The following is a 15,038-nucleotide window of genomic DNA, read 5'->3' as shown; positions in this document are numbered from 1 at the left end:
CTCTGGGAATTTTTGCTGACTCACTATGGGATCCTGGGCACCTCCATGGCCTCTCTCAGCCTCCATGGGTCTTAGTCTCCCAACTGGTATTGGATGACCCAGTCCCAAAAGCACATACACACTGCATCAGCCTGGCATCCCATAAGCAGAATGCTGTTAACCAATGAGATCTTGGCATTCCTAGAGTCTGATTCCGGGACTGTTGTGCTCTGGACATCCCATACTTGCTGAGGCCGGCCCACCACCATGGCACTTTGCCAAGCAGCCTCTCTGGTCAGGGGGTTGCATTCTACTGCTCCTTGGTCCTGCCCAGATATGGGAGCTCCCCTAGGTTTTGGCTGGATTGGGGTGGGGGGGGTCTGCTCAGATCCTCCTGGAGACAAAGGAGCTGACCTGCGAAGAGTTCCAGCGGGAGCCCCACTCCCCCTCCCTTCCCCCCTCTCCCTTCCCAGTCCACGTGTCTCTATTGTCTGCTCCCCGCTTCAGGGAAAGACACAGCCTCGGATGTGTCAAAACCACCACCCCCCCGGCAGCAGGGAAATTAATTACTGGACGATTTTCACTTCCTCTTGCAGCGCGCGCCTGAGCTAGGCACCGGAACAGGACTGGCTGAGCGGGGCTGGGCATCGGCGTCGGGCACTTGCTCCCCCCATCAGTTCTGGAAGAAGAAAGTTAAACCCCAAACCCAACAGGGGGCTTCAGTGGGAGGTCAAGCTGGGGTGGGGGGATGACTTCCCCTAGTTAAAGCTGAGTGTCCAAACTAGCCCCTTCAAAATTGGGGGACAGGGAGAGGGCTGGAGGCAGGAGGATCGCCGCTGGCGAGCTCGCACTCTTTTCTTTGCATTCCCTTCCCTGTCCCCATGTGCCTGAACCCCGCCTGCTCAGACCACTCTACCTCCTCTCCCCTCTCTTTCTCTCTCTGTCTTGCACTTTTCTTTCCCTTTCTTTGCATCCCTGGGGTGCTTTGTTTTTGTGTATCTGGAGCTCTCTTTTTCTCCCGTGGGTGTGTGTGTTGCTACTTCTCTCCATCTCTGCCTTTCTTTTCTCTGTTTCTATCTTGTGTCTTTTTGTCCTTATCTTGGTCTCTCTGCTCCTATTTCTACCTCTTTCAGTGTGTGTGTCTCCGTTTCTCTGTATGTCTCTGTCTTTCTCTATGTATCTCTTCTCTCTCTCTCCCCCTTGTCTCCCTCCCCCGCTTTCTCCGTCTCTCTATATCTCTGCGCCTTTCTCACCCTCACTTTCTCCCCTCCTGCCTGCCCGCTGCTCCCTGAGCCTGGCCTGCCCCCACCGCCGCCGGTTCAGGGGAACGTGTGCGGAGCGATTGTCCTGGGGGACATTTGATGGATTAGAGCGCTGAACAGTTCCATTGCTAGGGGACCACCTGATCTCCTCCAGCCTGCGTCCCATATAAAGCCGGCAGCCGGAGTGCTGAGCACAGCTCCAGCGATCGCCTGTCTGCGCGCCGCCGCCGCCAAGCCCGAGCGGGAGCCAGAGCCAGAGCCGGGGCCGCCGCCACCGGTGCCGGCTCCGCTCGGCCGCCCGCCCGCCCGCCCGCTGGGAGCTGTCCAGTGCTGAAACCCCGCACAGCCAGCCAATCGCGCCCGGCTGGCCGCCTGCCCCCACCGGGGCCCCTCGCTAGTGCCCCCGCCGAGCCCCCCGCCAGTCGCACCATGCCCCGCTCCTTCCTGGTAAAGAAGATCAAAGGGGACGGCTTCCAGTGCAGCGGGGTGCCGGCCCCCACCTATCACCCCTTGGAGACCGCCTACGTGCTGCCTGGCGCCCGGGGGCCGCCCGAGGACAACGGTGAGTGGGACCCGGCGGGGGGGTGGGGGAGAAGAGGGGAGGGGAGTTCGGGCCCTCCCCAACTCGGGCCACGAGGAGGGGTGCGCGCGGTAGGGAACCCCGGGAGGAGATGACCCTGGCTGTGTGCGCCCCCCGGGCTTCCCAAGGGCTGGGCGGGCGGGGCAAGGGCCAGGTCCGTACAAAGGGAAAGTCGCAGGGTCGGCCCATCCCGCCATCAAGCGCCTGCCCGGACTTTGAAAGTTGTGGCCCTAGATTGGTGCCAGAGTGAGGGGTGGTGAGAGAATGGAGAGAGAGAGGTGCCCATGAAGGGCTAGTGCTGGGGGGCTAATGCATAAGGCAATCTGAGGGTCCCCTCTCCGTGGTTGAGGGAAGGAGGCTGGTTGCCCGAGAGTGCTCCCTTGATGGGGAAGGTAAACCGGCCTGGACTACCAATCCCTGGGGAAATAGGGCTGGTTCCCTGGGGGTGGCTGGGGGCACCCTCTCTCCCTTCAAGCCTACTCCCCCTGGCGATGCCAGACAAGTGTTCTCGGGCCCCTCTCTCGGCAACTCTTTTGTTACCCTCAGCCGCACGCCTGCCAAAGGCTGGGCCTGTCCTGGGGACTGAGAGGAAGAGGGAATTTCTAGGAGGGGTTCCCCCAAAGTGGCTCCTGGTCTCCTGAGCTGCACTCCCTCCCCCTCCAGTTTCTCACTCCCCTCCAGAGCCAGCCCTGCTGTTTTTTGTCAGTCCCCTACCCCCAACACACTCTATTTCTTTTCAGAGCAAGTGCCTTGTAGGGACAAGGGTTTGGGGGACGAGAGGTCATTCAGGCCCAGAAGGGGGTGAGCTCTGGAGGGTGTGGAGAAAAATCAGAGACTGCTTCTGTGGACCCCATCCCCCATGAAGGGGATCACAAAGGGGTTCTCCTCTGATGGTCCCCACCAGGACAGGTGTCTGGAGCGGGGGCATCCCTTTGGCAGTAAGAAATCTGACATCACATGTGGCATCAGCTTTGGGGTGTGTGTGTGAGAGAGAGAGAGAGAGAAGGGGAGAGGAGGGGAGAGAAAAAGGAGAGAAGAAAGGACTGAAGAAGAGGGGGGAAGCTGAGATGGCAAAGGCAGGAGGGTGGGAGCTTCTGCCTCAGGGATTTCCAAGCACTTCACCCACATTCCATCACTCTGCCAAGCCAGGTAGCAAGAGGGCGCTGGGTAAAAGGCTCTGTGACCTCATCAAGGTCAAAGAAATTAGGGAGTGATCGGGGATACAGCTACAGCCCCTCATCTCCTGGCCTCCCCCAGATCCCCAAGAGAATCAACCTCCCTTTTTCTTTGCCCACATGTCTCATATTCTACTGTCCTCTTTTCTTGACCCCAGGACCTCTTGGGGTTGAGGACTGAAGCCCAGGGATATGGCTGGGCTTATCTGAGTGCTGGCAGGACAGAGGGTAGACCTGGGGCCATGCCAGGGCTGGGGACCTGGGTAGAAATGGAAATGCCTGCAAGCCTGGGATGTGGATCCCTTGGGGAACTGACACAAAGCCCTGGGCTTCTGCCCGCCGAGTCCCCCTTGGTCCTGTCCCAGGCCAGCTGAGAAAACCTAGAGAAGCCCAGAGAATTTCTCATGCACAGCCAAAACTGCAGACTGTTCCTCAGGAGGGAGGCAGGAACGCCTTGCCTTGAATTCAGTCCAAAAAAGCTTTGAAAGGAGCCCCTGAGTGAATGGTGGGAAGCAGGGTAAGGGCAAAGCCATCAGCAGGGATGTTCTACCAGCTTTGATACCCTAGAACCATCCCTGTCCTTGGCCCTTTCCCCAAAGGGCTCCAGACCAGCTCCCTCTGGGGAATCCTGAGGCTGTCCTGATAGTCTGATATCTGGTCTGGAACTCTGGGAGGCCTGGGCTTTAGATCTCTGACTTGCTCTGTGACCTTGGGCAAGTGCCTTCCCTTCTCTGGTCCTCCGCCTCCTCAGCAGTGAAAGAGTTTGGATGGCATGATCTAAGTATCCTTCCAACTTTGACAAGCTCAGCTTCTGTGAAGGTCAAGTTTGGGTTGGGAGGCAGTGGAGATGACTGGATGTGGGTCTAAGAGAATGCAGGGGGCCATTGTCAGGGTTTCTGTAGGGCTCCATTTACCATCTGATGTCTGGCTGAGGGTGGCAGAGTTTCTGAGGCCAGGCGTTTTTCTTGGCTTCAGTCTCTGCAGGCTGCCCCATGCTGAGGACAGGCACCCTGACCTGGGTGCCCTGGCAGTGTCTGCAGTAAATGGTTAGTGTCGGAGACCAGGGGGTGACCCTTCAAGCTCTGGTATGGCCAGGGAACACAGGGTCTGCCTTGTTCTGTTATCGGGGGCCTCTTCCACCCCTGGGGTGTGGCCAGATTGGGAAGTGAAGGCTCCCTCACTGCACGGGTGGGTAGGGGTGCTGGGGGTCCTCAGAGAGCCTGCCGGCTCCTAGCGGTCCGTTGTCTCCGTTCTGCCGGAAATAACCTTGCTGAGCATTTGAGGGAAGTGTGAAAAATTGCTGAGCTGACGTTTTTCTCTCTCAGCGTGTGTAAGTGTGCTGGGTAAACAAGGAGAAAGAGAGGAGGGGGGGGAGGTGAGGAGAGTGAGGGAGAGAAGGGGGGGAGGAGAAAGGAGGGAGGGAAGGGGGAGGGCCTGGGGCTGGAGATAGTTCCAGTTATTAGAAAGATCCTCTTACAAGCCATCCCTGCAGGGTCAGGATGAGACTGGTGGGAGGGGAATCTGGGGAAGGGAGCCTATGAATGTGGAGGTCAGGGGAACCACAGGCTCCTAACTGATGAAGATGCAGGACCCCAAATTAAAGAGTGTACCCCCAGCTCAGGGAAAGGCTGGGAGTGCTGGAGAATTCCTGGAGGACTCCTCCTCCTACACGCGCGCGCACACACACACACACACACACACACACACACACACACACACACACCCCAGCAACGCTCTTCTTTGCTTCCTTACTCCCTTCCTTCTCAGCCTCCATGGGCTGGCCAGAGGGTGTGGCAGGTGCATCTGGTTGCCAGCCTCCCCCTGAATGCACAGAACCCCTAAATAGGGAAGGAGAAGCCCCACAAATGGGGAAGGTTCCAGGTCTCTCTGCGGAGCTCCCCGAAGAAGGGAGAGCAGATCTAATTCCGCCGTCCTCTCCAGTGCGAGGCCTCCTCCTCTCCTCCTGCGTCCTCCACTGCTTTCTGCCTCCACGGAGCCTTCCCTTCCCCTCCTCTCCCTTGGGTGATTCCGAGCACAGATTCCGTCTCGCGGTGAGATGCCAACTCACATCCTCCTAACCCTCTCAGAACCTCGCCCTCCAACTCTACGAAGCCCGCCCCTTCACAGGCCTAGGCCCCCATCCCGGGGAATGCTAGGGATTCGGCCACCTCAGTGTAGGCTGCTGCCCATCCCTCTGCATAGCAGTGGTCTCCATGGACCGGTGGACGTCTACCTCTCCTCACACCCTAACTCTGAAGTCAAGCTGGATGCCAGGTCCTCCTTCCTCTGCACCCCCACCCCATCCTGCCCCCATAACTCCTTCAGAGTGCATCTGACCCAGGCAGATGAGGGATCAATGCCAATCCAATAACGCACTTGTCTGCCCTCTGCAGCTGCATTAAGCCTCCCCAGCAGCTGAGGAAGCGCTCCTACTTCTGCCCATAGGCTTATCTAGTGACCACATTATACCAGCACCCGCTTCTGCTTACCCCCTCTGATGGCGCCGGGGAGTCGCTCCAGGCCAGGCCTGGGAACCTGGCTGAAAGTCCCCAATTGCCACACATCTACCCCACACTTCAGAAAGCCCATTTGGGGAGCAGGGATGCAAAAGGGTAGCCCCAATCCCTTGGCAGACGGAGCCCAGAGATGGCTGAGGAGGTACCCAAGGACACACAGCAGGCCCATATGAGTGTTCTACCCCGGGCATCTTGGTCTTGGTCCAGGTCCAAGGTCAAGATCAGAGACATGTCAGAGGTCCAGGTTCAAAGTCCATGTCCAACGTCCAGTCCAATGTCCAGGTCCAATGTCCAGGTCCAATCTTAGGTCTAGGACAAGGTCTAAAGTCTAGGTCCAAGGTCAATGTCCCAGGTTACAGGTCCACTCCAAAATTCAGAACAAGTCCATGTCCAAGTTCAAGTTTCAATCCATGTCCGGGTCAACGTTCAGGCTCCAGGATCAGGATCCAGATCCAATTTCTAGTCCAAGGTCATGTCCAGGTCTATTCTCAAGGCTGGCTGGTTCACGTCTTAGAGCCACCATCAGCTTTCTCTGTGGCTCTGAACTAATCTTCCCTTACCCGAGCCCCAGTTTCTCTCTTATGAAAAGAAGCAGTCAAACTTGATCTCTTTCAGCTCTGACCTTCTAGGGACCCAAAAAATCTGATTTTCCTAAGAATTAGTCACTGGGAATGCGGAACAACAGGGTCCATGTGGGATACTGAATCTGGGGCCCCTGGCCCTCCCTAAAGCCTGGGGTCACAAGGGGGACATGAGGGGCCCAGACGGAGTGTCCACTCTTCAGACAGTCTCAGTTTGTGGCTTCTGAGAGGACAGGAGAGTACATCAAGTCCCTGTGGCAGCACAGCAATTTATACATCCCCATCTCTCACTCACACACACACACACACACACACACACACACACACACACAGTGGGCAAATGGCAGTGAGAACAGAGTGCTGAGGAAGGTTAGCTTCAACTGCCAGAGGCAGACCTGAGGCCAGAGAGATTACTTGCCCGAGATGACAAGGGCATAAATGGCAGACCGCATCACCCCTCCCTGGGGTCCTTCATCTACATGTTCCAGGGATCCCCACAGCCTGGAGGCCCTCTGGGGGGCATGCGAGACGCTCCTGAGAGAGATGAGCCCCCCAGAACTCTTGGCCTCCTTCCAGCTGTGGGCTCCCCTGGGATGAAGTGTCCACTGCCAGCCTTTGGCTAGGAAGGGAAGTTGGCATGGGCACCTTCTGGGGCACAGAGAGGCTAGGGCAGAAAAGCAGGGGGTCTGGAGAGACAATGTGCGTTATGCATGACAGCCAGTCTCGAGGAGGCCCAGAAAGGGCCCCAGAGACACCCTGCAGGGAGCAGGAGCCTGCTCCACCAACCAGTGCTGGGCAACTCCAGACCCGTAGCCGCCATGCCTATCTCCACAACCCCTTGAAAAATCTTTCCTATTGATTCCCGCAGAGCTGTGGACCTCCCTGTGGGCCACGGGAATTGGGTCACAGTCAGGAAAAACCAGAATATGGGGGATTTCAGGAGGGAGGGATGGTGGGGAGGGGCCCTGGAATCCTCTCAACACTCCCTGGGTCTGAGTCAGTGGGCACGAGCCCCGCACCCTACAGCCCTGGTTATGTTGGGCCAGACCTCACTCTGCCCACCACTCATCTGGACTCAGGGACCCCCCCCCTCCCCAGTGGGCAGGTGTACCAGCTGCCAGGCCCTTGGAGGAGGTGGGTGTCATTTCTGGTCCAGTGCCCAGGGAACCGCTAACAAAGATGCTATAATAAGGGGAGGGGGAGGTACCAGCCCCTTTGCCCAGCTCTGTGAGCAGACAGGAGAAACTATTTTTATCCTGCTTTGCTGCTGACAGACCTGGCTTTCTGCTCAGCTGGCTGGAGCTGATTCTCGAGGCCCGAGGCCCTGGCACAGCAAGACACAGCTCTAAATAAACTCATGCAGCAGCCCCTCCAGCCCCCCCACCTAGCAGGGCCTGGCCCTCCTCAGGAAAGTGGGCCACCTGGGAAGCTGGCCCGTTACTAGGCCCCTCTCTTCTTCTGCTCATCTTGAGACAGGGAAGTGGGATTTGGGCTGGAAATTCCCTGGAGGAAGTTTGCAACACTGGGAATCTGAGAGAGACTGGGAAAAAGAACACTGGCCTGGGAGTCAGGAGGCCAGCCTAGCTCTGGTGTGAACTTGCTTTGTGGTCTGGTAAAGTCTCCTCTCAGGGCTTCAGCTTCCGTAGAACTAGGGCACCGGGGCAAGTGACCACCACATTCCCTTAGACACAAGCTAATGTGAAAAGCACCAAGCAGGGTGCCTTGTACACAGTAAGTGCTCAATAAGTGTTTGTTAGTCATTACTTTTATTGATCATTTACAAAGACTTACAAAGGGCTGGTGCATTTTCTACAAGAATAGCTTCTCCCCACCCCCAATTCCCCATCATCCCATCAGACACAGGCCAGCTGGGTGGTAGTATTTGAAGAAACCCACCACCCTTTCCTCCCACCAATTGAAAATCTTCCCTCCCCTAGCAGGTCTCCATGCCTGCTCAGGGGTTTTGGAAAAAAACACAGACTCTGGAGGGTTTTGAGTCTTACTCCTCCTCCAGTGACCTTGGCAACTCCTCTCCCCTCTCTGGGCCTCCGGGCTTGGCGCAGTGCCTGGCACACGGAGAGGGCGCAGGGGTAGCTGGAAGCAGTAGGAGCAGAAGTACTTCTCAGAGATGCCCCCACCCTCATCCCAAGGGGTCAGACAATTGGAAGAGACAATGTCTGCAAAGCACCCAGCACCTGATTTCTCATAAAATTCCCTTGCAGAATTTTTTTTCCCTTGCAGAATTTTTAAAAAATGTATTCTGGACCTTCAGTCTAAAATATCAAGACTTTTGAGTAGGGAAAACCAAAAGTCATTCTCAGGTGACATGTACATGACATCTCTACATCTCCAAAGTGTTTCTAAGCCTTCCCTATAGCCCCACGTCACAGGAGTGGCTCTGTTCCCTATCCCTCAGATGGGCCACTGGAGCCCAGAGAGGCCTTGTGACTTGCCCATGGTCACACAGCTGGAGTATGAGTAAAAGAGCCAGGATGAGAGCCAAGTCTCTTCTCTCTGAGTCCCGGGGCCTCCCTGCCTCTATCTGGACCCAAACAAGAGAGGCCTCTCTCACCCTGTTGGCTGGGGGACCAGCAGCTCAGCCTTCTACAGTCACCTGTAAGGCAGAGGAAGGCACCCAAAACTTGTCTGAGTTCCACGCACAGAGTCAGAAGAGCATTGCCTATAGTGTCCTAAAGGATTCTCCAGGGTTGAGGCCCAGAGAGGTGAGGTTGTTTGCCCAAGGTCACACAGCAGCCTAAGATACCCATGTGTGTCCCCTTCACTCTCTAGCAGATTAGAAGGATATCACTAGGAGATGTAGTGACAATAATAATGACAATAAAATTGAGAGGCTACTGTGTGCTAGGCATTGTACTAAGTATTTTACACCATTAATTCATTCAATCCTATTATGAGTTCCTTTATACAGATGTGGCACAAAAAGGTTAAATAACCTGCCCGAGGTCACATAGGTAGGGAGAGGTCTGTGGATCTGAGAATGAGGTGGAGTTGACGGGGGTTGGGGGATGGGGGACAGGACAATGGGCATCATTGAGGGGTCTATTCAGCCACGACGCAAAGAGTGTTTTTAGAGCATCCCAGTCAACCTTCTTCTGGTAGAGGCAGAGTCCAGAAAGGTTAAGCAACCTGACCAAGGTCACAAAGTAAGTTAGAACCACCTCTGCCAACATGACCACATAAATTCTCATACAACCCTCCACGCCCACCCCACAACCCATGCCAAACTCCGCAGCTGCTGGCCATCATGTCTGGCCCCACAGTTCCCGTCTGGAAGGCAATTTCACATCTGTCCCTAAGCTGAGGAGGAGCCTTTGTTTGAGGCGCCCCTATTTCTACAATATATAGAGATTCCAAGCGACAAGAGAAAGGTGCTGCAGTACTACAGGCCACCACCAGAGGGAACCACGGAAAGAGGGTCCTGCTGCAGCGAGGACTGCCTGGTCCATTGAGCTCCTACCAACGTGGGTCACCAGAATTTTTCTCACCAGACCATGAACCAGAAATTACACATCTTGGGTGAGGAAACAGTGGCCCAGGTTGGAGCTGCAAAATGTGTCTGTGCAGTTGCCAAGAAAACTGCAGCACAGAAACCCATCCGGGGAGATTTGTTATTATTATTCATAATAACAGCCAACATGTGCCAGGCACTGGGTTGGAATCCTGTCTCTCAGTTACTAGCTGTGCAACCTCGGGCACGTTACCTAACTACCTTATGCCTCAGTTTCCTCATCTGTAAGATGGTACCAACCTCAGAGTCATGAGGGTGGGATGCATTCGTGTGTAGAGCTTTTAAATAGTATCTGATATATAAATGCTCCAGGAGTGTTGGTTATTATTTGTTCACTTTTCACTTATTGTTTGCTTATTCACGGACTCTGCACTGCAAACTGTATGAGTTAGGTGCTTTTATTTTCCCCCATTTCACAGCTGGGGAAACAGAGGCACAGAGAGGTCAGTTTGTCCAAGATCACACAACTGGGAATAGTAAAACTGGAACCCAATCCAGGTAGTCTGGTGCCAAAATTGTGCTCTTAACCAATATGCCATCCTTCCTTAATAACAGCACATGCAAGGCACTGGCCACATGATCAGTGACCCCCTCCAAATGCATTCTATACTATCCCCATACCCAGAGAAAGGAGCAGAGATGCAGAAAGATGCACAACTTGCTCCAGGTCACCCAGCTACAATCAGTGTCGGGAATCAAGTTGTCCCAAGACCAAGGAGACAGAATGGTCTATGGCAGACCCTGCTGGGCCGGGGATTGAGGCTGGCCTGGCAAATCTTTATCTCCCATTCACCACCCATTTCACAAATACTTATCAAGTGTCCACTAGCTGGGGCACTGGGGATAGGAGGTGAACAACCCAGCCATGGCCCCTTCCTCAGGGACCTCCCAGCATGTGGAAAACAAGGCGAGCAGTGCAGTGGGTTCCAACTCTTGTTCCACCACTACCACTTGAGCAAGTGGTAGTGGTGGAACAAGTACCACTACCACTCTGAACCTCAGTACAAGAGTGGTACCACTTGAGCAAGTGGTACCACTACCACTTGAGCAAGTACCACTTGAGCAAGCAAGTACCACTACCACCCTGAACCTCAGTTTTCCTTATCTGTAACACAGGTATTTTTGCGATGATTCAGCGAGGTGATGGGAGTGAAGTACTTTGCACAGAGCCTGGCACTTAGGAAGTGCTCTGTAAATATCAGCTAGTATTACCATTATCATCAGTAATTACAACAGGAAGAAATACAGAAGGAGAAAGAGGGAGTCTGGGTATGCCCAACAGGTATTCAACTCAGTCTGAAACAATACTCCCTGAACATTTTGGGGCTTTAGTACCAGGCCTGATTCCTGGAGTGGGAGGTAGGGGTACCTCCAGACCAAAGGAGGGGAAGATGGGGTGCTGAGAGGCTGAGCACCCCCCATTATAAAGCTGCCACCACCAGTGCCCTCTCTGCATCTGACTACAGTGCCCCTCCCTACTGAGTCCTCCACCCCCGCAATCCCCAATCATCTCTGTGTTCAGAGGACCCTGTGTGGGCAGCTGAAGGGACAGAGGGAAAGAAAGGGTACACCATTGCCTTCCAGGTTGGGGGACAGTCTGCACACAGACTTCACCCTGTGACATTCCCAAAGTGCCCTATGAGAGGCAAAAGCACGAAGGCTGAATCAGGCAGGCTGTTTAAGGGGACGAAAGCTCTGAATCCACTTCCCTGCTTACAACAGAAACTCTCCTGGGAGCCCAGGCCCCAGGGGCTTCAAGGAGGGTACTGGGACCACACAAGGCCCAGGGAAGCAGAGACAAATCAGGGTGGCCCCTGCCCTTGGAAAGCCCCTGTTGAATGCCCTGGCCCACCCACCACCAGTCACTGGATCCCAAAATGGAAAGGATTTCTGGTCCAACTCTAGAGAGGAGCGAGGGGTGGGGGGTGGGGGGGCGGGAACGAATCTCACGGGGGGACTCCAGAAGGCTTCTAGTGGAGCAGGGAGCAAAGCAGGCTTGGGAGCAAGTACGAGGAAGTTCCCTTCTTGGAGCATCTACATGCCACATACGTGACCTCTTTTAAATCCCCCAGCAACCCTGGGAGGTGGGTCTAACAGGATTGTGATCCTTTCATACAACATATATTCTTTGCACACCTCCTTTGAGCCAGGCACACAGATCCCATCCGGGAAGCTCACAGCCTGGTGGGGGAGGCAGACAATTAAATAATCCTCAGTGAAGTCGCTTTTTCAAGCAAGTAAAAAGCATAATTATAATAGCTAACATTTATATAGCAATTCCTGTGTGTTCTCTCTCTCTCTCTCTCTCAGTTTCCTTATATGTAAAATGGGGATTATAACAGGATCTACTTCATAGGGTCTGTGATGATTGAATGAGTTAACATGTGTAAAGCATGGCGGCAGAGCTTGGCGCACGGGAAGTGCTTAATTCATCATTCTCATCACTTTACTCAGTCCTTCCAAAGACCCTGGGAAGGAGTGTCCGATCATAAGCTCCATTTTGCAGATGAGGAAACTGAGATTCAGGTAAGTCCTAGGACTGGAACCGGCAGAATGTTGCTGGAATAAAGAAAGCCTGGACTTTAGCGTCAGGCTGCCAAGGTTTGGATCCTGGCTCCATCAATTACTAGTTGTGGGCTTAGACTATACGCCTCAGTTTCTCTATCTGTAAAGTGGGTGCAATAATAATACCTTCCTTGCGTGGCTGTGAGCATTTGACAGTCAACACAAAGCCAGTAGAACTTGACCTCACCGCACTCCACGAGGGTGGGGTGGGGTGATTTTTATTGCGGCCCACGGAGGAAGGATCCGAACTCGGCAGCCTGACCCCCAGAGCACAGGCGCAGGACAGCGACTGCTATCGTACAAGCAGCCGTCACTTCCCTACAGCGGCCACGTGGACGCCTCCCAGGCGCCTCACCTTCCCCGCTTCCGTCTCGCCCCCTCCAGGTTACGCCCCGCACTGCCTGCCCCCCAGCAGCTACGATGCGGACCAGAAGCCGGGCCTGGACCTGGGGCCGGCGGAGCCCGCGTACCCGCCGGCGGCGCCGGAGGAGTACAGCGACCCCGAGAGCCCGCAGTCCAGCCTGTCGGCGCGCTACTTCCGCGGGGAGGCGGCCGTGACCGACAGCTACTCCATGGACGCCTTCTTCATCTCGGACGGGCGCTCGCGCCGGCGGCGCGGCGGGGGCGGCGGGGATGCCGGGGGCGCGGGGGACGCCGGAAGCGCTGGGGGACGCGCGGGACGCGCGGGGACGCCGGCGGGCGGCGGGCACCGGCACGCGTGCGCCGAGTGCGGCAAGACGTACGCTACGTCGTCGAACCTGAGCCGCCACAAGCAGACGCACCGCAGCCTGGACAGCCAGCTGGCGCGCAAGTGCCCGACGTGCGGCAAGGCTTACGTGTCCATGCCTGCGCTGGCCATGCACGTGCTCACGCACAACCTGCGCCACAAGTGCGGCGTGTGCGGCAAGGCCTTCTCGCGGCCCTGGCTTCTGCAGGGCCACATGCGCTCTCACACGGGCGAGAAGCCGTTCGGCTGCGCGCACTGCGGCAAGGCCTTCGCCGACCGCTCCAACCTGCGCGCGCACATGCAGACGCACTCGGCCTTCAAGCACTACCGCTGCCGCCAGTGCGACAAGACCTTCGCGCTCAAGTCCTACCTCCACAAGCACTGCGAGGCCGCCTGCGTCAAGGGGGCCGAGCCGCCCCCGCCACCCCCCGCCGGCCTCGCCAGCTGAGCCTCCCGACATTCCCGGGCCCCCCCCACCTGCGCCCTCAGCGTCCCCCAGCTGCGTTCCCCTGCCCACGCCCCTCGTGGGGACCCTGCTCCCAGACCGGAACTTTTCTCTCCACCCCTAACCCAGAACTTGCTTCCGGCACTGACTTCCCCAGTACATCCCGACCCACATCGTCCTTACCGGCTACCAAGATTCGGACCTTGACCCCTTGTCCACGCCCTCAAGGCTCCCAACTCAGGCACCAGGTCCGCACCTTTCCCGGGCCCTAGAGCCGGAATTTTCTCCCCCCTTCCCCCCCCAGACTCTGCACCTCTCCCCTTCTAACTTGCAGATCTTTCCTCTCATTTCTGAGCTGAGTCTCAGACCGGTTCTCTACTGGAGCCCCCAATGTAAGGCCTAAACCCCCTTTGACTCACGCCTGCAGTGGATGCCCCATCCACACCAGGACACAGGCCTGAGGGATCTAATCTTCACTCCTCTTGGAGTCCCCACTCTGTCCCTGATCCCCTCCTCACCTCAGCTTTAGGTCCAGCCATTCACACACCACCACCCCACCTTCTTCATCCTCGGGGGGCCTTCTCACCCATCCCCACCCCTACTCTCTCCAGATCCCTCATTCCACTAGCAGCTCTCACCCCTCTGAGTTCACCTGACCTGGGGCAGACTTGAGGGGCAGTTCAGGGCCCTGCCCCCTAATGTAGCCCCTCTCTCACCCCAGGACAGCCTCTCCCCAGATTCTCTGAGCACTTTCCCCACCCACAGGACTACAGGTACCCCTCCTTACTCGTTGGGGTGAGGTCTGGGGCACCTCACAAATGCCCTTCTCCCCATCCAGCTGGGCCTCTCCAGTTTATTTATTTGTGTATTTATTGATTTATCTATTTATTATTCTATTTAATCTCTTGGCCTCACCAGGGATGGTCTGGCTTTCCCAGCTGGACTGGGAGGTCAGGGAGCCAAGCAAGGAGAGGGGCAGCAAAGGCCATAGAGGGCTGCCCACCACCCCAACACACCCCATTTCAGGGAGTGAGGGAGAAGCCCCACCCTCATCAGAGCCTGAACTTGCTGGGGAAGGGGGCGCGAGAATGGGAGGGATAGCCTGATGACCCTCAACTGGGGGATGGGGGACATCAGGAGGCCCAGTCATGGGGCAGGTCCTCATCCTCCTGAGCCTTCTATTCCCACTCCAGGGAGACCGGAGGGAGGAGCCTCCTCGATATGTTTCCTATTTATTCCTCTTCTCGAGGGACCCCAGGTTCCAGGGACCGACTGAGCCCCGGACCCGCTGGGGCCTCCGGCCCGGTCCGCTCCACGGGAGGAGCGCTCCCTCCCGGCCACGTCTATGCAACTCTCCCGGGCAGAGGGGCCGGGGCTGCCAGCTGCCCCCATTGGCCGCCACTACCTCCCCCGCCGCGCTTCTGCATGCCCGGGCGAGGACCGAAGCACACACCTCCACGCTCGCGGACCCTGGCCCCCTCTGCTTTAAGCACACGCCTCTGCCCCATCTCTAGGCGCTCAGCTCGGGGCAGGAGTCCCGGACTCTCGGACCCTCCCCCTCTCCCCTGAGCCGCGAAGGAGGGTGGAGGCTGGAGGGGCCCCTGGAGCAGGGGCACTTCTCTAGGGCTTCTCCGCTCCAGGCCCACCCGGGGAAGCGAGGCAGCAGGGATGCGGAAAGG

The 15,038-nt window shown here is 56.5% G+C and overlaps 1 protein-coding gene across 1 annotated transcript; it reads left to right on the top strand.

Moving 5' to 3' along the window:
* Window positions 1-1,670: 1,670 nt before the first annotated feature.
* SCRT2 (scratch family transcriptional repressor 2) lies at window positions 1,671-13,362 on the top strand (the record flags this gene model as incomplete). Its single annotated transcript, XM_079945590.1, has 2 exons — window positions 1,671-1,803; window positions 12,572-13,362. 2 exons carry the CDS (start codon window positions 1,671-1,673, stop codon window positions 13,360-13,362), a joined length of 924 nt encoding a protein of 307 aa, XP_079801716.1.
* Window positions 13,363-15,038: the final 1,676 nt, after the last annotated feature.

Source organism: Stenella coeruleoalba, assembly GCF_951394435.1.
Source record: "Stenella coeruleoalba genome assembly, chromosome: 15".
Taxonomy (NCBI): Eukaryota; Metazoa; Chordata; class Mammalia; order Artiodactyla; family Delphinidae; genus Stenella; species Stenella coeruleoalba.
The sequence above is the reverse complement of the archived record's forward strand: the minus strand, read 5'-3'. Positions and strand labels throughout refer to the sequence as shown.